This window comes from Perca flavescens, chromosome 16 (genome assembly GCF_004354835.1).
Source record: "Perca flavescens isolate YP-PL-M2 chromosome 16, PFLA_1.0, whole genome shotgun sequence".
Classification (NCBI taxonomy): Eukaryota; Metazoa; Chordata; class Actinopteri; order Perciformes; family Percidae; genus Perca; species Perca flavescens.
The window spans coordinates 32,952,343-32,977,356 of record NC_041346.1 but is presented as its reverse complement, the minus strand read 5'-3'; the positions used below and the strand labels follow the sequence as shown (position 1 = coordinate 32,977,356).

The 25,014-nt window shown below is 38.9% G+C and overlaps 2 protein-coding genes and 1 long non-coding RNA gene across 4 annotated transcripts in view; 2 read left to right on the top strand and 1 right to left on the bottom strand.

Moving 5' to 3' along the window:
- Nucleotides 1-25,014, bottom strand: part of LOC114570782 (uncharacterized) — a 645,073-nt gene that overhangs the window by 118,135 nt on the left and 501,924 nt on the right. The gene's annotated exons all lie outside the window — the stretch shown is intronic.
- Nucleotides 14,121-19,092, top strand: LOC114570810 (uncharacterized). Its single transcript, XR_003694586.1, has 3 exons — nucleotides 14,121-14,335; nucleotides 15,805-15,902; nucleotides 18,927-19,092. It is a non-coding gene; the product is annotated as an uncharacterized LOC114570810 (long non-coding RNA).
- Nucleotides 19,391-24,285, top strand: LOC114570796 (cell death-related nuclease 6-like). The gene is made up of 7 exons (XM_028601365.1): nucleotides 19,391-19,467; nucleotides 20,901-21,080; nucleotides 21,162-21,344; nucleotides 21,995-22,057; nucleotides 22,306-22,356; nucleotides 22,433-22,480; nucleotides 23,147-24,285. The coding sequence occupies exons 2-7, from the start codon at nucleotides 20,909-20,911 to the stop codon at nucleotides 23,602-23,604; spliced, it is 975 nt and encodes a 324-aa protein (XP_028457166.1). The 5' UTR covers nucleotides 19,391-19,467; nucleotides 20,901-20,908; the 3' UTR covers nucleotides 23,605-24,285.

Sequence of the window (25,014 nt, the reverse complement as noted above, 5' to 3'; positions counted from 1 at the left end):
GAACACAAGGTACATCATAACCAGGCACAAACACAATCTGCAGACTTTTTTCTACTTTTCGGCAGTGATCCAACAAGAAAATCTGCCGAATTTAGCGGACTGTGTTTCTGCTTGTGATGAAGATATGTTAACATTCTGCGTTTAATAAAAAGAAAAAAATCTAAATCTGCAGAAAATCTGTGAAATTCTGCGTCTGCAGATTCTGTCTGGTCCAGATGATAACCAAGAGTTCAACAACTCTGATTGTCTTCTGCTTCAGATTCCTTTTTGCTTACTTTATGATGTATGAACATGTGTAATAGCAAGAGATAGAGGGAGGCCTTGATTTGTACTCCATTATCCATTATACAATGGCTCTACAATTCCCTTAAAAGAATTTTGATGAGGTAATTATAACTTAATCTTTTATAAAGTTGTAAAAGTGCTGTTGCGCTTTGCGAGGAATTGGTGTAAACTTGGCTGTGAACTAGGACTCGGTGCCTGTGAACTAGGACTCGGTGCCTGTGAACTAGGACTCGGTGCCTGTGAACTAGGACTCGGTGCCTGTGAACTAGGACTCGGTGCCTGTGAACTAGGACTCGGTGCCTGTGAACTAGGACTCGGTGCCTGTGAACTAGGACTCGGTGCCTGTGAACTAGGACTCGGTGCCTGTGAACTAGGACTCGGTGCCTGATGGGAAAACAGCTTTCTGCCTTAAAAATCCAACACGCAACGGAGGCTTGGTTCTGGAAGAGTTCAACAGAGACCGGGTCTTACAAACAGTCAACGTAAACCAAGTCATACATTTAGTTTAGATACTTCAAAACGCAAATTCTGTAAAAGTCACACGACCAAATTGAGAACCCTTTTCATTGAATAAGTCTAGAAATAAAGGCCTTTAAAAGACATAAGAAACCAGCTCTGACCCTCCCTCCCCTCTTGCTATATTGTGTCATTATTGGCTGTATTACTGTTGCTAAATAAAAATCATTTAAGAACCCAAGGACAGCTCTGGTGTGTGGTTGGAACATTTTACACAGACGATTACTACATTCGTTACATATTTAATAAGATAATGCCTTGTTTGCTGATATCTGATAGTTAACATATTTTCCATATTCAACTGTAGTGTAGAATGCAGGACTCTGTAGGGTAGGGTAGTATTTTCAATATTATATTATACTTACTGGTAGTAGTAGTTTTACTGCAGGAAAGGATCCGAGTACTTCCTCTTCCACCCTACAATAATATAACAATAATAATAATGTTATTATTCCTCTTTGTGATGTTAACAGCTGGTTTATGTTGTTTATAAGACAGAGAATAAGACAGAGAGACATTAAGACATAGATATTAAGACAGACAGATAGATGGTAAGACAGGCAGATAATGCAATCAAGACAAGTCATACTGCGAACGAAATCAACATCAAGTGTTCAAAATTAAATCTGTAAAAACTGATCTGGGTAAGTGGGTGGCTGACAATGATCATTCCAAGTGGTGTGTATGTTGTAGCTGACGTGTCTTTAGCTGTAGGTTAATGTCGTATATGATCACCTAATCATAACCCTTTGTCCTTGTTTATATAGGCTAACGTTACATTTCTGTTTGTTTGGTGTTTAACGTCACAAACGTTAGCTATATTTAGCTGTTAGCATCTTCGCTATTGCGGAGCAAAGTGTTTAAAGACAATTCGGCACAAAGACACAACACAGTAATAATAATAATATTGATAATAATAAACAGTGCTCTTCACTGATTGGCCACGAGAAGTGAAATGTCATTTTCTGCTACAATATTTGAGTTAGTGTGGAGTTCACGCCAAAGTGACTTAGATAAACCTTACGTCTCTGTGGTGCAACCAAACATCAACACAACTTTAGTTTCAAACTAACTAGTTGCAACATATTATTTAGTCTTAGATTTTACACCCGAACTGAGGAGAGAAGTCACACACAGCTGCTGCAGCAGGCTGCTGATATCTCAACATATTTAGACAAGGTGAAGGTCCTGGGACATTAGCTTCAGCAAAGTCCAAACAGAAATCTATTTAAGAAGGTGGAGAAACTGATGTTAAGAAGTATCAGGATGAGGAAGGTGGGGGGAATAGTTTAAGTTTGATCTGAGTGACTCTGGGTGGATATTTGGGTTTACGTCATGGCATTGGGATAGTTGTTTGAGTAGATTGCTAAATATTAATTGAGTTATGAAGAAGAACAGGTCTGATCCTTTGTGTTTAAACTCTCCTCCATGTTTCAGAGGGAGTTTATTGACCGGTGAAACTAACTGGACCGTATCATGTCGCCGGAGCGTTAGAGCATCACTGCTGTTGCTATGGTTACCTGCAGTTTAAAGCTTACTTTTTACATCTTTCAAATGCTATGAGATGCTATGAAATTAAATGCTATGAAATTAAATAAAAACACCCAAATTCAATGAAAGTAGTGAACTGGTTATTTATTTAACTTGTTAAGAGCGCTGTAGTGAACCATCCACGTTATTTTTTCGGACAATTTGTTTGGAAAAAAAAAGTTTCTGATGTAGAAACTTGAAATTTGACCTGAGGACAACAGGAGGGTTAAACCCTGAAGTGGCCAATAGATGGAGCCAGCACTACCTGACTGAAGAGGAGAGGACTGATGTTTGATTAATGTCACTCTGGATTATCAGACGTTTAACAGACCTCTGATTATACTGACAGTATGACACAAAACACATGTTGAAGGATTCTTCCTGGAAACTATTTCTAGTACTTTACAACCTCACAGGATTTAACTTTCATAGAGAAAATGGTGAAAAATGTGGATCAGAGTTTCCCAAAAAGCCCAAGATAATGTCCTCAAATGTCTTGTTTTGTCCCCAACTCAAAGATGTTCAGTTTACTGTCCCAGAGAAGAAACTAGAACATATTTACATTTAACAAGCTGACATCACAGTTTTTACTTAAAGAATTACTCAAACCAATTAATTGATTATCTAAATCAGGGGTGTCAAACTCAACTTCACCTAGGGCCACACTGGAGAATGAGAATCACATCCAGGGCCAGATGTAAAGTTTATAGACATGCTTTAATTTAAGAGAAAAGTCAAATATCTTTGAACATATTATTGTATGTCTTATAAAGTCTTCTCACTTGCAGTTTGGTCTACATAAAGTCCTAAAAAGTCAGAAAAAAGTTCCTTATTGATCATAGAAAAACAAAAACAGACAAAAGGTAGCAAAAGCAACAAAACCATCAACAACAACAAAAAAAAAACGTCAGAAAAAGCCCCCCCAAAACAGGCGGGAAAGAACAAAAAAAACTCTGAAAAAGTAGCAAAAACATAGAAAAGAGCGACAAAAACTCGGCGGGCCAAAATTGATTGTGGACCTAAATTGATATGCAGGCCCGATCAAAATATGCTAGTGAGTGGCCGGATCTGACACATGATCTAAATAGTTAGAGATTAATTTAATAGTTGAGAACTATTCTATTAATCATTGCAGCTCTACTGTAAACACAGTTTGTTGTCAGGATCCTGAAGGATCAACTCTTCCAGTGATCTGAAGATAATATCTCTGGGTGAAAGCAGACCACCTATCCAGTATTTAAAGTAAACCCCTTTACATGAGTGCAAGCCATAATGTTATCTCAGAAAATGTATTTTTGGTTCATTTTATCTAGTATGCTTTAGATTTAGATTAATTAATTTGCCATAGTTCTTTGTGTACTTACATAAATAAAGAAAATGTGCAACAGGGAAAGACAACAATCATACAAACGTACGCAAAAATACATAGACTAAATATAAGAACACAAAGAGCTAAATCAGATTTTTTTTTTTTCTTTTAAAAAAGGTCCAGTATGTAACATTTAGTGGCATCTAATGGTGAGGTTGCAGATTGCAACCAACTGAATAGCCAGTCTCTCAAAACTCAAAAGGCCTCTCTAAGCCAGTGTTCAGTTTGTCCCTTCTGGGCTACTGTAGAAACAAGGCGGTGCTCTGGGAAAGGTTGGCACTATAGTGAGTAGCAGGGATGTAAAGCTACATGCTAACTGGAGTAGCTTCATTAAAAAGGATGAAAACAAAGCCAACCTGACAGTTCTAATTAAAGGGTTAGGGTTAGAAGCATCGCTGCTTTTCAACAGGGAATATTCAAAGATTTTGGTGGCGACAGCGAGGGAAACCAACATTTCTGACCAAACCTGAGCTTAATTTCACAGAAAACAAGAGAAAGAAAATAGATGAAGCGAGAGACAAAGCCAGAGACGAAGCGACTGCTCTGTTGTTGCAGGACAGAGTCTAAAAATTATAATGGTTGGGGAAACGCTACGGTTGTTTTTATGTATACTTCTTTTTTTTGTTTAAATTTTCAGTTTTATTAAATTATTTCTTAAAGCATTAAAACAGACTTGTGTTGGAGTTTGAAACATTTTAAAATGTTACTTTTTTACTAAAAGATTTAAATTTTTACTATTAATTCATATCGGTTCCAAATATCAGTTGTCGGTTTCATTAACCGCTAATAATCATATCGGCACTGGCCCCATCAACCCCTATTACAGAGCATGGTCAGGTATGGGATGCCATAAGGTATGGAAATATCTCAAAACATTTCATTCAAAGCCTGCTTGTCAGGTAAAGACTGCTATGAAGGTTATGGAGAGAAATGGAAACCAGTCTCTCCATGCAAGCACAGAGAATATTGTCTGATCTATATAAGTATGAGCTCTTACCCTCTGGCAGAAGATATATGTACCCCAATGTAAACTTAACCTTTATTTAAACTAGGCCTAATGTGGACCTACCTAACTTTACACTTTAAATAATGTTGCTTGAGGCTGCAGAGGTTGTGCAATATCTTCATGATCTGATGCAAAGGGTTGTGTAATAGGTTGATCTCATCACAGTTGGTGAAAGATGTGCAATATGTAAATTATGATTGGCTGTGTGTTAGTACACTAAGCGGAGGAAGTACTCGGATCCTTTCCTGCAGTAAAACTACTACTACCAGTAAGTATAATATAATATTGAAAATACTGCCCTACCCTACAGAGTCCTGCATTCTACACTACAGTTGAATATGGAAAATATGTTAACTATCAGATATCCGCAAACAAGGCATTATCTTATTAAATATGTAACCGATGTAGTAATCGTCTGTGTAAAATGTTCCAACCACACACCAGAGCTGTCCTTGTGTTCTTAAATGATTTTTATTTAGCAACAGTAATACAGCCAATAATGACACAATATAGCAAGAGGGGAGGGAGGGTCAGAGCTGGTTTCTTATGTCTTTTAAAGGCCTTTATTTCTAGACTTATTCAATGAAAAGAGTTCTCAATTTGGTCGTCTGACTTTTACAGTTTTAGTCACTCAGAATTTGCATTTTTAAGTATCTAAACTAAATGTATGACTTGGTTTACGTTGACCTGGTCTCTCTACAAGCCCAAAACTGACTATCAGTATGCACTGAGACACTGAAAGATGCATTGGCCAGGTCCACTACAGGAAACCAACATCAAGCATGCAAGCAGAAGGCAGGAGTTTCAGAGCTGTACGCTTGCTACGTTGCCATCCTCTTGAACGACATTAAACACAACATATAGTTCATGAGTGGTTTCATCGGCCCTGTTTAATGTGTTGAAACTCCCCGGCGGCGCAGTAGCGCTGTAGCTGGCCGCCGTGGCCGGTGAGGGCTGGTTGAAGGCGCCGTCCTCACGCTGCTGCTGCTGCCGTAAAACTGGACTCGGCAAAGTTAAGGTCGGGTCCTCTTCCAGCAGGGCTGGAGGAAAACGGGCATCTTGCATCGCAAGAGTGCTGTACAAAAATGTAATTATAGTTCGCCTTAAACTTTTTATTTGTGTATTTGTTTAATTAGTATCATTTCTTCCCCAAGCTCATAAAATAAATTTGGGTTGCACATTAATTGACAGGGTCGGTCGGAAACCGGAACCAAACCATTAATTTAGTTAGGCCTGATCGCCTGTTTTAGCATTCTGAAGGTGCCTGTTTTATCCATTGGTTGTATCCTGTTGCAGTCTATTAGGCAATATTCTGCATAAGATGGGCTTATATTTGGAAATACATTACATCTGCATTTCAGTGGTAACAGATAAGGTGATGATGATCATCATCTTTCTTTATTATTGTTAGCACTACACTCAAACTAAAGCGGCGTCTCTTCGGAGCTGTCATTTTCTCAAATGAGCCGCGGCAATGTTTCTAATGAGCTTCTAACGCTAGACAATCAACTTTATTTTAAACGTGATCACCTGGCTTGTAGCCAAACTATTTAGAAACTAAGTAGCCATTTGTCCTCCGATTACATACAAGCTCCTCTGCGCCGCATTTGCGGGACTTGTTTCGCGCTGTAGGGGATTTAAAAAACATGACGTAAACGGTTAACCGGTTTCAACCGGTTAATGAGGCTCGGTGACCGGTCAAGAACATTTTTAGTTTTCGCCATCCCTAGTCAGGATCCTGAAGGATCAACTCTTCCAGTGATCTGAAGATAATATCTCTGGGTGAAAGCAGACCACCTATCCAGTATTTCAATTAAACCCCTTTACATGCATGCAAGCCATAATGTTATCTCAGAAAATGTATTTTTGGTTCATTTTATCTCGTCTACTTTAGATTTAGATTCATTAATTTGCCATAGTTCTTTGTGTACTTACATACATAAAAAAATGTGCAACAGGGAAAGACAACAATCACACATACGTACACAAGAATACATAATATAAGTATACTAAATATAAGAATACAAACAATACTGCCAAATTCTTTTAGAGGTCCAGTATGTAAGATGTAGTGCCATCTAGTGGTCAGGTTGCAGATTGCAACCAACTGAATACCCATCCTCTCAAAACTCAGAAGGCCCGGGCGCCGGGTTAGCTCAGTTGGTAGAGCGGGGGCCCATATATAGAGGTCTACTCCTCGAGGCAGAGAGCCCGGGTTCGACTCAGACCTGCGGCCCTTTACTGCATGTCATTCCCCCCCTCTCTCTCCCCTTTCATGTCTTCTGCTGTCCTATCGAAATAAAGGCTGAAAAATGCCACAAAAAATAATCTTTAAAAATAAATATAAAAACTCAAAAGGCCTCTCTAAGCCAGTGTTCAGTTTGTCCCTTCTGGGCTACTGTAGAAACAAGGCGGTGCTCTGGGAAAGGTTGGCACTATAGTGAGTAGCAGGGATGTAAAGCTACATGCTAACTGGAGTAGCTTCATTAAAAAGGATGAAAACAAAGCCAACCTGACAGTTCTAATTAAAGGGTTAGGGTTAGAAGCATCGCTGCTTTTCAACAGGGAATATTCAAAGATTTTGGTGGTGACAGCGAGGGAAACCAACATTTCTGACCAAACCTGAGCTTAATTTCACAGAAAACAAGAGAAAGAAAATAGATGAAGCGAGAGACAAAGCGAGAGATGAAGCGACTGCTCTGTTGTTGCAGGACAGAGTCTAAAAATTATAATGGTTGGGGAAACGCTCCTTATGTTTTTATGAATACTTCTTAAGTTTTATTAAATCATTTCTTAAAGCATTAAAACAGACTTGTGTTGGAGTTTGAAACATTCTAAAATGTTATTTTCTTTACTAAAAGAAGACCAGAAGAGGTCAGAAAGGTTTGCATATCGGTTCCAAATATCAGTTATCGGTTTCATTAACTACTAATAATCAGTATCGGCACTGGCCCTGTCAACCCCTATTACAGAGCATGGTCAGGTATGGGATGCCATAAGGTATGGAAATATCTCAAAACATTTCATTCAAAGCCTGCTTGTCAGGTAAAGACTGCCATGAAGGTTATGGAGAGAAATGGAAACCAGTCTCTCCATGCAAGCACAGAGAATATTGTCTGATCTATATAAGTATGAGCTCTTACCCTCTGGCAGAAGATATATGTACCCAAATGTAAACTTAACCTTTATTTAAACTAGGCCTAATGTGGACCTACCTAACTTTACACTTTAAATAATGTTGCTTGAGGCTGCAGAGGTTGTGCAATATCTTCATGATCTGACGCAAAGGGTTGTGTAATAGGTTGATCTTATCACTGTTAGTGAAAGATGTGCAATATGTAAATTATGATCGGCTGTGTCTTAGTACACTACATGTCCCTTTGTTAATATGTTGTCGTTTATTGTAACCACTATGTCAGCTGTATGATTAAGACAATATGCCAAGTGTTAATTGAGCACCATTTGAGTTAGAAATGGTCCGATACCGATACCAGTATCGGTATCTGCTCCGATACTGCCTAAAACGCTGGTATCGGTATCGGGAAGTACTGGAGTTTATGCACCGATCCGATACCGTATAATAAAGTCCTAAAGAAAATCTACGTTAAAGTAGTTTATTTCTGTTCTTTTTCTGTTGTAACTATAAAAGAAAGTTCTGTGGCATTCCTTGTTTGTGTTTGTTCATGTTTCACAAAGAGTTTAACCTGAGCCAGACCGACAACAAAGATAGAAATCATATCACATCCATACAAGGATAGTAGTATACAGTTGTAAAAATATAATAAAAAATATGACCCACTGGTATCGGATCGGTACTCTGTATCGGCCGATACGCAAATTCAGGTATCGGAATCGGTATCGGGAAGCAAAAAATGGTATCGGCCCATCTCTAATTTGAGTCCAAGGCAAATATCCCTATGGGGACAATAACGTAGGCTATCGGCTGCAAAGTGGTCTCCACCAAATGTAAAAATAATCATATGTTATCGGTTTCTGAGCTTAAATTTGGAATTGTGTACTGCCTTTTAACGACAAAAAACAATTTCCTAGAGCGTACCAATTATAAGAAAACTATTTCTCAGATGTGAGATGTAATCAAGCGGTGGCTGAGATGGATTTGCCATCAACTGTGATCCAACCCATTCTGACTCCCGTTGGGTCAGAAAGTGATGCTTGGTCAGGGGCCTTTGGCGTTTGTTATTGACGCAAAAAGTCTTCGTTAGCGTCATATTTAGACGCACAAGAATACAGTTAGGTTTAGGAAAAGATAGTGGGGGGGTTACTAGCGTACGTTTCAGTGACACGCGGGACAAGAACGGGACATGAACCCCAGTCTCCTGTGTTGGTTGACCCATCCACCACCCCAACCTGCCTCCATCTGCTGATGTTACACAGATCACAGTCTTTTATACTACTCTCTACTGTTGTCTCTCTAAATACTACTCTCTACGGTTGTCTCTCTAAATACTACTCTCTACTGTTGTCTCTCTAAATACTACTCTCTACTGTTGTCTCTCTACATACTACTCTCTACTGCTGTCTCTCTACATACTACTCTCTACTGTTGTCTCTCTACATACTACTCTCTACTGTTGTCTCTCTACATACTACTCTCTACTGTTGTCTCTCTACATACTACTCTCTACTGCTGTCTCTCTACATACTACTCTTTACTGCTGTCTCTCTACATACTACTCTCTACTGTTGTCTCTCTACATACTACTCTCTACTGTTGTCTCTCTACATATTACTCTCTACTGTCTCTCTTCATAATACTCTACTGTTGTCTCTCTACATACTACTCTCTACTGTTGTCTATCTACATACTACTCTCTATTGTTGTCGCTCTACATACTACTCTCTACTGCTGTCTCTCTACATACTACGCTCTACTGTTGTCTCTCTACATACTACTCTCTACTGCTGTCTCTCTACATACTACTCTCTACTGTTGTCTCTCTACATACTACTCTCTACTGCTGTCTCTACATACTACTATCTACTGTTGTCTCTCTACATACTACTCTCTACTGCTGTCTCTCTACATACTACTCTCTACTGTCTCTCTTCATAATACTCTACTGTTGTCTCTCTACATACTACTCTCTACATACAACTCTCTACTGCTGTCTCTCTACATACTACTCTCTACTGCTGTCTCTCTACATACTACTCTCTACTGCTGTCTCTCTACATACTACTCTCTACTGCTGTCTCTCTACATACTACTCTCTACTGCTGTCTCTCTACATACTACTCTCTACTGTCTCTCTTCATAATACTCTACTGTTGTCTCTCTACATACTACTCTCTACATACAACTCTCTACTGCTGTCTCTCTACATACTACTCTCTACTGCTGTCTCTCTACATACTACTCTCTACTGCTGTCTCTCTACATACTACTCTCTACTGTTGTCGCTCTACATACTACTCTCTACTGCTGTCTCTCTACATACTACGCTCTACTGTTGTCTCTCTACATACTACTCTCTACTGTTGTCTATCTACATACTACTCTCTACTGTTGTCTCTCTACATACTACTCTCTACTGTTGTCTCTCTACATACTACTCTCTACTGTTGTCTCTCTACATACTACTCTCTACTGCTGTCTCTCTACATACTACTCTCTACTGCGGTCTCTCTATATACTACTCTCTACTGTCTCTCTTCATAATACTCTACTGTTGTCTCTCTACATACTACTCTCTACTGCTGTCTCTCTACATACTACTCTCTACTGTTGTCTCTCTACATACTACTCTCTACATACTACTCTCTACTGTTGTCTCTCTACATACTACTCTCTACTGTTGTCTCTCTACATACTACTCTCTACTGCTGTCTCTCTACATACTACTCTCTACTGTTGTCTCTCTACATACTGCATCTGCATACTGCTCTCTACTGATTCTACTGAAAATCATTAAGTCGTGCAACAAGCCGGTACCGTGAGAGAGATGCAGGGTTGCATCTTGGCAAAAACGAATAAGTCCACATTTTCCCTTGAATTGAAAACTTAAACCAAAACTGACTGGCAGTATGCACTGGGAATCTGAAAGACGCATTGGCCAGGTCCACTACAGAAAACCAACATGCATCAAGCTTGCAAGCAGAAGACAGGAGCTGTACACTTGTGATACGATCACTCAGATCAGATCTTACTACTAGGTGAAAGCAGGGTAGAAGTGTCAGAAAAGACGAACTAGAAAGCAGAAGGTATGACTATCAGAAAATAGCAACTGGAAAAGCAGAAGGTCAGAATGTCAGATACACAAGAACAAGTCCGCCTTTTTCCCCTTAAAAACATCTCCAGACTCCGGCCATCCCTCTCTGACTACGTGGCAGAAACCCTCATACATGAGGATTCTCCTGGTGCCCCCCTTCTCTCCCTCCAAGACTTGAACACTGGTAGGACCAGGAAGTGGGCAGAGAACATCACCAAAGACCCCCCACATCCTGCACACACTCTCTTTAACCTCTTCCCCTCTGGCAGGCGCTACAGATCCCTGCGCACAAACATAACCAGACATAAGAACAGCTTCTCTCCCACCGCCATCACTCTACTGAACTGATCACAGAAACAACCCGACATAAGAACAGCTTCTCTCCCACCGCCATCACTCTACTGAACTGATCACAGAAACAACCCGACATAAGAACAGCTTCTTTCCCACTGCCATCTAGGATTGGGTACCGTTTGGATTTTGATGATTCCGATGCCAAACCGGTATTTTAAAACGATTCCGATTCCTAAATGATTCTTGAAAAACTGAAAAATGACATAAAAGAAAGGCTTTTTTTTTTTTAAATGGATTTTTTTTTTTTTTTCAATTGAAAATTATTTAAATTTAACAATATATTATTATGTTTTAAAGCACTTAAATATATAATAAGTAAACCTAAGTCACCTAACACACAACTACAATAATTTAACAAATAAAAGTTACACTATTAACAAGTTACAACAAAATAAATGTTGTTGAGTTGGTATGCAGCTTCAAACTTTAGCAGTTCTTTTGCAGAAAAATTACCATATTTGCCTTCTCTGGCGAGATAGGACACCTCTCCTGACTTAGCATGATAGCATGTCCTGCACAGGAGAAAACTCTCTCAGATGGTGTCCAAGAGGTCTGTACACACACAGGTATGAGTTTGAAAGGGCAGACTCCCCCACCACCAGGCTACAGGGTCTTGTCCTGACTAGCAGAGTAAGTGTAATATGTTTACTAGCGATCACGTGCAGTCAGTGAATGGTTAATATGCTTTAAGTCCGTTTTGGTGAGCCCAGAGGGGAAATATGCCATTTTAAAAGCCTACATTTATGTTTCGGAGCATGTATAAAAAGCCGTCTATCAGCAGTGATTGTAGAGGGCATGTCGCAGAATAGCGCTTCTAATCCAGTCTGAATGCTACGGTTTGCGTAAGAACTGGGTTTCGGTACCCAACCCTACTGTCATCACTCTACTGAACTGATCACAAACACAACCAGACATAAGAACAGCTTCTTTCCCACTGCCATCACTCTACTGAACAGAGGATAAGTGGGGTCATCCCCACTCTGACCCACTTCTCTACACATTACATACTTACCTATCATTCCAATATGCATCTTGCACACTACTTTGCACTATTACTTTTTGCACTTTGCATCCACCTCCATGTGTACTTGTCTTGATATTATGTGTTATTTGGATATTTGGATATTAATAATAATAAATAATAATACATTTATTCTGTATAGCGCTTTTCTAGACACTCAAAGGCGCTTTACAGTTTTGGTTACAAACAGACAAAACAGACAAGGTACGTAAGGTTGATATATCCATACAGTACAGGCCAAAAGTTTGGACACACCTTCTCATTCAATGCGTTTCATGACTATTTACATTGTAGATTCTCACTGAAGGCATCAAAACTATGAATGAACACATATGGAATTATGTACTTAACAAAAAAGTGTGAAATAACTGAAAACTGTCTTATATTTTAGATTCTTCAAAGTAGCCACCCTTTGCTTTTTTTGATAACTCTGCAAACCCTTGGTGTTCTCTCAATGAGCTTCATGAGGTAGTCACCTGAAATGGTTTTACCTTCACAGGTGTGCTTTGTCAGGGTTCATTAGTGGAATTATTTCCCTTATTAATAAAAAAGCAAAGGCTGGCTACTTTGAAGAATCTAAAATATAAGACATGTTTTCAGTTATTTCACACTTTTTTGTTAAGTACATAATTCCAAATGTGTTCATTCATAGTTTTGATGCCTTCAGTGAGAATCTACAATGTAAATAGTCATGAAACACATTGAATGAGAAGGTGTGTCCAAACTTTTGGCCTGTACTGTGCGTATTAATGATTGTCTCTATTATACAGTATGTGTCTATAATTACTATTTGTCTACTGAAGGTTTACTACTACATGTCTATTTGTTGAATGTAGAGAGAGTTAACACCTACCAAAGTCTAATTCCTTGTTTATGCAAGTATACTTGACCAATTAAACGGATTCTTATACATGCTTTTATTGCATCCTGTATGGACTACTGCAATGAAGAAAAAATAAAATGCTGTCTGGGGTCCCCAGCAAAACCCTAGATAGGCTCCAGTATTTCCAAAACTCTGCAGCCAGGGTCCTCACTCACACTGGGAGCACATCACCCCAACCTTCATCCACCTTCACTGGCTCCTAATCAATTCCTGCATCAAATCCAAAATCCTCCTTCTCACCTACAAATCCCTTTACATGCCCCTGGCCGGAAATGCTACATCACTGGACATGTTTATAAACTCCTGAAACACCACCTGTTTACCACAGCCTACAACCTCCTTTAGCTCAGCCTGACACTTTCAACTAATCCACCACCACTGCACCACTTAGCCTACGCAATAAGAAGCTACTGTTTTTATGTCTGTGTCTTATTCGGTTGCATGTTTTCATACCAAAAGGAGCTTTACACACATCAGAGCTGAATATTTGATAACTACAGTGTTACACATGTTATGTAGTCTTGATTTAGGGGTTTGTAGTGCTCATTTACATTCAAAAGAATGGAAAATCTGGTTAATTGTAGCACACCATAGTCAATTTTATTCAAATAAAACATAATTTCCCTGAAAATAGCAGCTAATGAAGATGCTGAGTGGCTAGTAGCTTTTGGAAAACCACTCGTCACAGTGACTGGTGAGCCAAAAAGTTAATGTCATTTTAAGTACGTTTAGCAGAGAGTCCTACAGAAGTGCAATGTAACATTTAATCTACTGACAGTTAAGAGATATTTGCAATTCATGCTTATGTGTTCTTTTTGACCATGTATGGAGATGTTTCACTTGCAGGTTTTTAGAAACCGCCCCCCAGATGGAGGATAAAAGGATGCTGAGGATGCGGCAGAGTTGTCTTTCAGAGACGTCTTGGACATCGTGTTGAAGACCGAGATCAACACGGTTCCTTCTTTTTTACAAAGAAGTTCTTTTCTGCTCTTTTGATTGCTTTTATTTCAGTATTTCAGCCTCGTAGCAGCTTTTTCACTTTAACCATTTAACCTTTTTCAATAAATAAAACCAAATAAGACCGCTGCGGTTTTTGGACATCCTGCATCTTTGCACCTGAGGTCTCTCCATCAACACTCAGGTAAGTCAGAATGAAAATCCCCACCTCGGTTACCTATTCACTGCATTAACCCTCTGAGGTCTGAGGGTATTTTCACACACACTACCGGTCAAAAGTTTGAGGTCCACTCCATTAATGATAGAATACCAGCTGAGACTGAGTTGCATTGTTTTTGTAACCAGTTTTCTGATTAAATTATGTGTTTACATATGTTTTTAACCTTTATTTATCCAGGTAAGTCGATTGAGAACTATTTCTCATTCGCAACGACGACCTGTCACATTCACACAGTTCCACATTCATACTGGAAGCTGCCCAGTACCACCACAGTCTGATCTGATCACATTCATACTGGGAGCTGCCCAGTACCACCACAGTCTGATCTGCTGCCACTGAGCAGCTCCAGTGGAGCGGTTTGGGTTAAGGGCCTTGCTCAAGGGCACCTCAGTGGTGGTAATCAATCTTTCACTTTCCCCACCCAGATTTTATCCTGCTGGTCTGGATAAAATCCAGCTTGGCACCGGGGATCGGTCCCAAGCTCGCTTCCTTCAGCCCTAGGCCACCACTGCTCCTCACATAATGTCAAAAGGGTTCTCGACTGTTGTAGAATGAAGAGGCTGATCTTTAATGTAATATCTACATTGCCCTTTATCAGCAACCATTCATCCAATGTTACAAAGGCACATTCTGTTTACTAATTTGATATCATTTTAAAAAAGGCTAACTGAGAAAACATTGGAGAACCCTTATGCAATTATGTAAGCACATAATGTAATCCGAAAACTGCTGCCCTGGTTAAAAAAAAACAATGCAACTGATCTCAGCTGGTATTCTGTCTATAATGGAGTGGAATGGAAATTTCTAAGTGACCCCAAACTTTTGACCGGTAGTGTATCTTCTTAAATTTACCTTTTTAAAAGGTATTTGCATATAACTGATCCCCAAGTGTTTCAAATCAAAATGTTCAGAACCAATGCTGTACCGGTTTTTCTATCGTTTTGTCTTTTTGGTGCTTTACAAAACTTGTTCAATAAAAAATATGTTCGGAAAATGTTGAGAACAAACTCAGCTTTCTGTGCAGTCCAAGAGCAATGTGTGAAGAGATAATTTGGCACTAAAGCTGAAACGTTGACGTTTGTTTTTTGAACTTCCTCAAATTTCTTTTTAAAAGAAACCTTAATTTATGATGTGTTGTACAAATTGTTTTGGTATTTAGTAAATAAATGTCAAATAAAATTTTGTAATAGCGCTTTTTGGGTAGGGTTTTTGTCTTGTCGGATGATGTGAACTTGAAGCCCAGTGAATGTGGCGGTGTAACTGTTGCTGTAATTGTGTGTTTTAGGGAGTTATGTGGAGGATTCTCCTGATGGTCAGTGAATGTGGCGGTGTAACTGTTGCTGTAATTGTGTGTTTTAGGGAGTTATGTGGAGGATTCTCCTGATGGTCAGTGAATGTGGCGGTGTAACTGTTGCTGTAATTGTGTGTTTTAGGGAGTTATGTGGAGGATTCTCCTGATGGTCAGTCTGCTCTGCTGGAGCGCTGATGGACAAGTGAAATGCAGAGACAACAACAACGGAGAAGTGGACTGGTGAGACAACACTCAAAAACTACAACGATTGACGATACTTTTTCACGTTTTTCTGAACTTTTTATAGTCTAATATAACTGATTTGTAGATTTATGGAAAAATGGAAAAGACTAAATCCATAATGAATATAATCTTAATTGCAGCCGTAGTCTGTCGATTATTTTCACAGTTAATCACTTAGTCTAAAAATTATCATAAAATAGTGAAAAACGACTTCCCCCACGATGCAAAGTGACGACTTCAGATCTCTTGTTTTGTCTGAGCAACAGTTCAAACCTCAAAGAAAATGAATTAAACATCATGTTGGAGAAAGAATTCACATTACAGAAGCTGACAGATCCAGTTTGGCCCACAGCTGCAGAGATGAATGGATTAGTCCTCAACTGTTAAATACAGTCACTTGCATAAGTTTACACACACCCATGATAAAGTTGACTAAAAAGAGGAATAAAAAAATCGTCTTTTGGAAATTGATCTTAATGCCTTAATTAAAAAATGAAAAAAAAAATAATCCTGCAAATAGTTCAGGTGTTCCTTCTGCGGGAAAACATTCATCTCAGGCAGCCACCTGCGGCGCTACATCACCGTGGGGGGGTTCCCTAATCTTACAGGAGCCACATACAGTGCTCAGCATGACTGAATATATAACCCATGCTAAAGTTGACTGAAAAGACGAAAAAAAAAAATGAGGAAAAATCCAACCTTTAAGGACACCAATTTTCTTTGTGAATGAATAATTTATCATAAATAAATAAATGTTCTTCCTTAAAATACAGGGGGCATAAATCAGTCCACCCATATGTTAAATTCCCATAGAGGCAGGCAGATGGTTATTATAAAAGGCCAATTATTTTATGGATCCAGGATACTATGCACCCTGATAAAGTAAAAAGTAAAAGTAAAGAAAAGATAAAGTACCCTTCACCATACCCCCACATCATCACATACCCTTCACCATACCTAAAGACTGGCATGGTTTTATGTCAGTTAGCCTAATAGCTGGTGTGATTTGCATTGAGAGATGATTTTATGGAAATGCCAATCGTGAGATCAATTGTAGATCAAGATCAATTTCCAAAAGATGGTGTTTTGATTCCACTTTTTAAGTCAACTTTAGCATGGGTGTGTAAATGTATGCAAGCCACTGTATTATGGCCAACTATTCTGATAATCCATGAATCTGTATGAGTCATTTTTTATGATAAACCAGGTAAACTTGTGTGACGTCAGCTTATTAAATGTGAATATTGTTCTAGTCTCTTCTCTCCTATGGGACAGGAAACTGAATATCTTTGAGTTGGGGACAAAACCAGACATTTGAGAACGTCATCTTGGGCTTTGGGAAACACTGATCCACATTTGAGAAACAGAACAACTCATCTATTCATCCTGAGAATAATCCACACATTAATTGACTCGTTAGTTGCAGCTCTACAACACCCTAGTCCTTTTCATTTATATAGTCTAAATTCACAGATTAAAAACTGGCCTCAAGAGGTTTTACAATCTCTACAATCTACAGATTATTAATGATAGACCGACAGTACTGCTTCACCAACGCTACCGCTAACTGTATCTAGGGTTGGGTACCGAAACTCGGTGCCAATAGGGCACCGGTGTTTCGGTTTAACGAGAGGCCATGTTAACTGGCGACCGTCAGCCAAATGCGTCTGCTGTTGTCGTAGTGACGACAGCTGTTGAAAACGGGAAGAGAATACGTAGCTGTCCGCGTGAATGCCTTTCAATTAAGTTGTCATTATTAAATGTTAAAATAACGACGTTTACGTTACCTCTCTGACTTCTCTTTGCAGTGTTGTCTGAGGAAACTTGTCAGGTCACAGTTTGAATGTAGCTTGCTGTTAAGGAAAACAGGAAGACAGCGTTGCTCTTCCTGTTAATGTCTATAATACGTTTTATTGAATATACGGTACCTATAGTCTTCAGATCTTGTTTAAGTAAACACATGTCACGCATGGATGTATTAAGAGAATGATGTCACGTAGAAAACTATGTAGCCCTTCTAAAAGTAGAAAATAAATTAATAAACAACTTGGATTCCAACTCGTACCATTGTGGGGGGAAAAAACAATTCAGCAGTCTAACGCACTGCGCCACCACATTGCATCGTTGATTGATGGGCATGGCATGATATGAACTCAAACGTCACACAGTCTCTTAAACTAGGAGGTAGCCAGATCAAGTTGTGACCATAACTGCATGCAAATAACTGACAAGCTGCTCTTTGTCTTTGTTTTGTTTGATTCCCACACAAAATGCACGTCGTGTATGTTTGTCCACGGTAAACCGTTAAACCGAAACACCGGTTCCGACGTAAACGGTAGTAACGAGACCGAATAAGAACGAAAATTTCGGTGCCTGACTTTACACTACACTGGACAGCAGGTAATGTTAGCCTACCTTTAGCTAGCAGCTGGATTAATCCTGATTAAAGTGCTGACAGCTAACGTTAAACAGTGTAAAGTGGGACTGGATTTCAACAGTGAGCTCTGCAGCGCAGCAGCTGCCCACGTTGGAAAAACACAGACGGTGCGTTCACTGAAACTGGTAACTTACAGCTTCGCGTGCATTCAAAGTTGTTGTAAAATCCATTTTCCCTCCTAGTGATTGTTTTTGTTATTCAACAGCAATTTACTGGTGAAATAAGTTATTGTTTATTATAAGTTATAGTTATGAGAGACTGAAGCTTGTAATAATGGATATTTAAATGCTAAATCACTTAACTTTGCAAATATGAAGAAAAAACCAAATTAAGTTAATTGTTTTTAACGAGTTAAATATTTAAAAATTAACGCAAAAATTAACGCGTTAATTTTGACAGCCCTAATATATATATATATATATATATATATATATATATATATATATATATATATATATATATATATATATATATATATATATATATATATAACACTTATATTAATTATAAATAATTAATTAAATATTTAATTAGCTTTATATGTTTACTGCTACTGAGTCTCTGTCCCCTCTACTCATCACCAGGTACATCATCTACAAGGTACCCAAAGTTACAGAGAACAAAAAAACTACGGGTTTGGAATATCTTTACATTGATTCAAAAGGGAAGAAGGAGACCTTAGATCAAAATAAGCTCATCGACGATGCTAACGGTGTCCTGGCAAAAACCCTGAAGCCCCTTTTTACTAAACCCACGGTGAGAATCATTTTCTATTTTGATAAAAATGAAACCATGACTCAAACTGATGGATATATATTATGGTCTGTACTTCTTATAAAGCATCAACTAGCTTTCCTCAAATATCTTAACGTGCTCTGTTGAAACTGTTCAACACACCACAGATGAGTAAATATGTAATTGAATAATGAATCTGCAGCGGTAGATTTGGTACCTTGCTGTTCTCTCTCTGGATTGGTTGCATAAATCCCAATAATTACAACATCATAAGGTTTCTTCTCTTCATTCTGCATCATTTATAGCCAAAAGACTTTGGATTCATCTCCTACAGCGATCAACCTCCTCCAGATGGAACGGGTGTTGGAGAAAAGTTTGGTCACAGTAAAGGTGAGTAGAGAAAGCATCACTCTCACAGGTAACATCTCTCTGAACCTCCATCAGGTTTACATCACAGAGGACAGAGGCTGCTCAGTGTGATGTGAGTCTATAGAGGACCTCCAGGGTGAAATAGAACATTTCTTTATTTCATATTTAATGGTACCAGCACCAGGCCTTAAAGGGTCAGGGAACGCCTAAATGAAAGTGGGAACAACATTTCTAATCGGATTTTGAATTGGATAAGGAAAAGCAGCAAGGAAATGGATTTGAAAACAGGGAAAGGAATTGTCCTATTAAATGCCTTTTTAAAAACCGTCTTCTTAATTCAATTATTAATTCCTGTTTTTAAAATTGCATTTTCAAAGTCATTTTGAAATACTCTTATTTAGTAATTCATTTATGTATTTTTAAATGATGTATTTATTTACTTTTTTAAAGTTTAATTTTGAAACTCTTTCCATACTTCCTCTATTAAATAATGGATTCAAAAAAACTATTTAATGATTCCCGTTTCAATGTACAATTAAATATTAAATAAAAAATGCTCCATTTGACCCTGGAGGTCCTCCATAAGAGTCTGCTCAATGTGAATTACGTCTGTAGCCGACAGCCAAACAACATCTGTCATTGTGTAATGACATCACATCTCTGTTATCTCATCAACGATCTGTGACTCCTGTTTGTTCAACTCCTTCAGCTTCTGTCTTTGAATCATTTGAATGAGATCTGTGTTTAAATCAGATCATAGTGATGCATTCAAGTGAACTAAATCATAAAGCAGAGTGACTCCTGCTGATAAAACTCTCTAAAAGTAAAATCAGAGCAGCAACAGAGCTCAGTAACATCTGGAGCTGGAGGATCCCTCCATCAGATAACAGATCTCAGTAACATCTGGAGCTGGAGGATCCCTCCATCAGATAACAGATCTCAGTAACATCTGGAGCTGGAGGATCCCTCCATCAGATAACAGATCTCAGTAACATCTGGAGCTGGAGGATCCCTCCATCAGATAACAGATCTCAGTAACATCTGGAGCTGGAGGATCCCTCCATCAGATAACAGATCTCAGTAACATCTGGAGCTGGAGGATCCCTCCATCAGATAACAAATCTCAGTAACATCTGGTGCTGGAGGATCCCTCCATCAGATAACAGATCTCAGTAACATCTGGAGCTGGAGGATCCCTCCATCAGATAACAGATCTCAGTAACATCTGGAGCTGGAGGATCCCTCCATCAGATAACAAATCTCAGTAACATCTGGAGCTGGAGGATCCCTCCATCAGATAACAGATATCAGTAACATCTGGAGCTGGAGGATCCCTCCATCAGATGACTGCTCCAGTCTCTATATGAACACAGTCAGGATTTTACATTTTAGGATTTTTAAGCAATCATCAATCTATCAGCCAATAGTTGTCTGTCTATCTGTTGATGTTTCAGGAGTTGTGATGATGGATAAAGACAAGACAGGAGTCTGGCTCCTACACAGCCAACCAAGGTTCCCTTATGAAAGAGATGAAAAGAACTTCTGGCCTAAAGCTAAAAAAGGAGACAAAGTAACAAGGAATGCTCAGACATTTATCTGTGTAACATTCAAGTACGGCGAGTTCCAACATATAGGTAATATTCTCAGTTACATCTTTATATTTATCTGGTTGATTTGAATAGGATATTAATGTTGTCGTGTTGTACTATTTGAAGGTCAACACCTGCTGAACATCGCAGCTTACCCGTTTGAAAGTCATATTCCAAACGACTTTCATACTGAGCTTAATGATGCTGCAAAGAAAGAATGGAACAAAAGAAAACCAGGAGAGAGAATCAAGGACCTGACATCAGAAGGAACAATGCAGTTTCGTAGCTTTGCTAAGAAACTGTATACAAGTGAGATATCTGCATGATGGTTTGAGTCACATTATCTAATTTAGTAAACATTACACGTCGTTTAGCGTTTTATCCAAAGTGACTTACAATTGCTATATATGTCAGAGGTAACAAGCCTCTGGGGCACCTAGGGGTTAAGTGCCTTGCTCAGGGACACATTAGTTAATGTATCACAGTGGGAATCAAACCCAGGTCTCCCACACCAAAGGCACGGGTCATATCCACTGCGCCATCACCCCCCCACCATAAGTAAAAACAAAGTTACGAAGAAAAGAGACATTTGTACTGGGGAAATCAAATGTTATGTGAACTGGTTGAGAGAAGCTTCTACTGTAGTTTAACATCAGTCTATTTATCGTAATGATTAATTACAGCCTGGGACTGGTTAGATCTGGTTCAATAAAAGTCCAGATTTAAATGTCTGTAGCTGCTGAAGATCACTGACTTCATGCTTCAATAGTTTTCAGAAAGATAACCTCCCAAATGTTCTTATCAAAGTGTCAGAGACTCAAATGAAAATGTGTATTTGGAAGGTTGTGGCTATGTCTGTAAATGTCAGAGACATTATGGACTGTTAACAAAATACTTATGAAGACCTGCCACAGATGTAGAGAAGATTACACAAACTGATAATTTGCTTTTTTTTCCAGGAAAGTTAAGGCGTCGAAGAGGCGTACCCACACCCAAAGCCAAAGCCAAAGCCAACCCCTTAGGTGGTAACTAATAAACATTAATGAAATGAGTACCAATGTATGAAGGTAAATATGGTGCAAATTGTGAGAGCTTGTAGACTTGATGTGAAAACTTGGAGAACAAAAATCTGAACTTGTATGTTAAAATTTGCACCAACCTTTTTCAATGTTTTCACATTTTGCACCATATTTACCTTCATACCAATGAAGACCTGTCTCACATGTCAAAACAATGACACAATCTGACAATTTTATGGTTTGTTTTTCAGGACCTAAAAAAACAATGAAGGCAGGTAAAGCAAGCAGCCAAAGACCAAAAGGTAACAAAATACCAATGAAGACCTGTCTCAGATTTGAAGATTACACAAACTGACAATTCTACCGTTTGTTTTTCAGCACCTTCTCAAATTGTACCGGTGACACTTAAAGACGAAAATAAATTTGGTAAGTAAATCACTCAGTCACTAAAAGTGTTTTAAACTCAACATTTTCATATATTTCACAAATTAGAGCTTAAATACTCACAAATTTACAGTTTCCAAGTTTTCAATAATCATGTGCAGAGTGTGTAAAAACGACCATCAATGGAAAGAAACCTTTGACTCCAAGTGGAACAGATTTATTAATTAGCTTATTTGCTGAATGTTGAGGGAAAAGTGGGACATAAAGGATGTAGAAAACTGAGGAGCTCCCGTTGTTCATCTTCCTCCTCCCTAAACATTATTCTATGCTGCATATATGAACATCTTTCTTGACATTGACTTCTCTCTCTTACTTACTGGAGTCGAGCTGACGTTAGAAGCATGGCGTGAGACGTTTTATTTTCTACCCTGACAACTGACCGATTTGCGCCCAAGCTCGGATGTTTAGGGTCAGAGTTTTCTCACCATGTCTATGGATTTATGATAAAACACCATTTAGCCCAGTGTTATTATTATACATCCATGTGTCGCGCACACAGCGCCTGTACTGTCGTGTAACATTCATTCATTAGTTTGCTTGAGTGTGTTGTAAAGTCTCCTACAGTATTTTGAGTAACATCAGTCAGTATTGAACTGTCAGGATGTGAACAGTGTCTGTAACATGACTTGTATGTTGTTGTTCTTGCAGAAGGAGATCTTTACCTCGCTATTGCAGACGAATACCAGACTAATGTGAAAGTCCAGACCTGGGGCTGCCAGATACATCGCGACGGTTCCTACTGCGTACAAAATAAACATCATGTGATCAAAATTACATCTGGAAAAACTAAGCTGGGTAACGTGGCAGTTGAGTGGCCGACTACAAAAGATCATTCCAAGTGGTGTGTAGGTGAAAGTAATAATAATCATCTGATCTGTATCGCTGATGTAAACAGATCAGTCAAACAATACGAAAGGCCGGGGGGGGCACTGTGCTTTGAACATCAACAGGCAAGTGAACTATTTAAAGGTGTTATTTCTGAAACTCAGCCTTGCCCAAGTCCAACCGGGGCCGGTGCCGGTAAGCGTCGCACCGTCCGTTCCACCGACCCTGACCCTGACTGTAACTGTGACTCTAACACTGACTGTGACAGTGACTCTGATTAATCATCGATAGGATAAATACTCCTCTCCTCGCCGTCTACAAGTCCTGTTTTGTTTCTGGTGTTTGGGTCTGAGTGTGCTTTGGTTTTTCACTTTCAAATCATTATAAATTGACACATATTTCTGAATCCAAAGTTAAATACAAAAGAGGGTGGACAGAAATATAAATTACTTCTAAAAAATTATAATGGCTACCAATTGTCACTGTTGATAGATAATAAGTAGTTTGAACGTTTCTAACTTAAGTCAGAGTTTATGTGTTTAACATTTTAAGGGTTGCCCTAGCTAAAATAGATCTAACGTTGTCATGAGTTACAACTTCAATCTTACAGCTCGCCCTCAGTAGATGGAAAGTCCTCCATAAAATAGCGGTTGTCATGGCGCTTGGTTTTGTCAGGTAAAGAGGAAGATGAGGAGGAGCAAGCGGCTGTTTTGTTTCTCCGGGACAGATTCCACTCATCAGATATCTTTAATAATTGTGATTAATACTCTGGCTTCTGTTTTCCAGGAGCTGAGACACGTTACTGTCCTGCTGGCAGCAGACTCCTTAGATCACCTTCTGATTTACAGCTCCTCATTTACAACAGTTAGCCAGTGTAGCTATCATTAGGTTTGTTATGGGGTCAGCCCTATGTTCCCACATTTCTAAGATTTTTCCTAAAATGAGGCCCTATGTTAGGGTTAGGGTTACATTCCATCTTTAGTCCATTGCTACTGGATAATAGGTCAGGTGTAATTAGCTACCAAATTGGGAGAAAGGGGGATACAATCGGATACAAATTTATGAAAAATGTGGGAACATACAGTAGGGCCTAATTTTGGAGAAAAAAATCTTAGAAATGTGTGAACATAGACACGCTCCCTTTGTTATAACGTTAAAAGTTCATCTGGCCGACAATAATATAGTCACCTTATATTTCCCCATGTTGTAGCTGACGTGTCTTTAGCTGCAGGTTAATGTCGTATATTATCACCTGATCATAACCCTTAGACCTAGTTTATATAACGTTACATTTATGTTGTTGAAAGGTTAGCTATTTAAAAAGGCAGATTTATGCTTCTGCTTTAAATCGACTCGTAGGTACGTAGAGATACAGACCCTATACCATAGCCCACGTCTGCGTCACTCGCTCTAACACACACACACACACACACACACACACACACACACACACACACACACACACACAAAATAAGAAACAGAAACATAAGTGTGCCGACAGTGCCTTGTGGGTATCCTGGAAGTAGTTTGACAGACATACACACATTACGTTGTCTGAAAAGAAGTAATCGTATTTTTCCTTCGTACTGTTTTACAGCCCGTTTCCTACCCAGTAAAATACAGACCGTTAGACAGCGTCTCTCAGCGATACCGATGGGTACCAAAACCGAATCGGACTGGATTAAAACGCA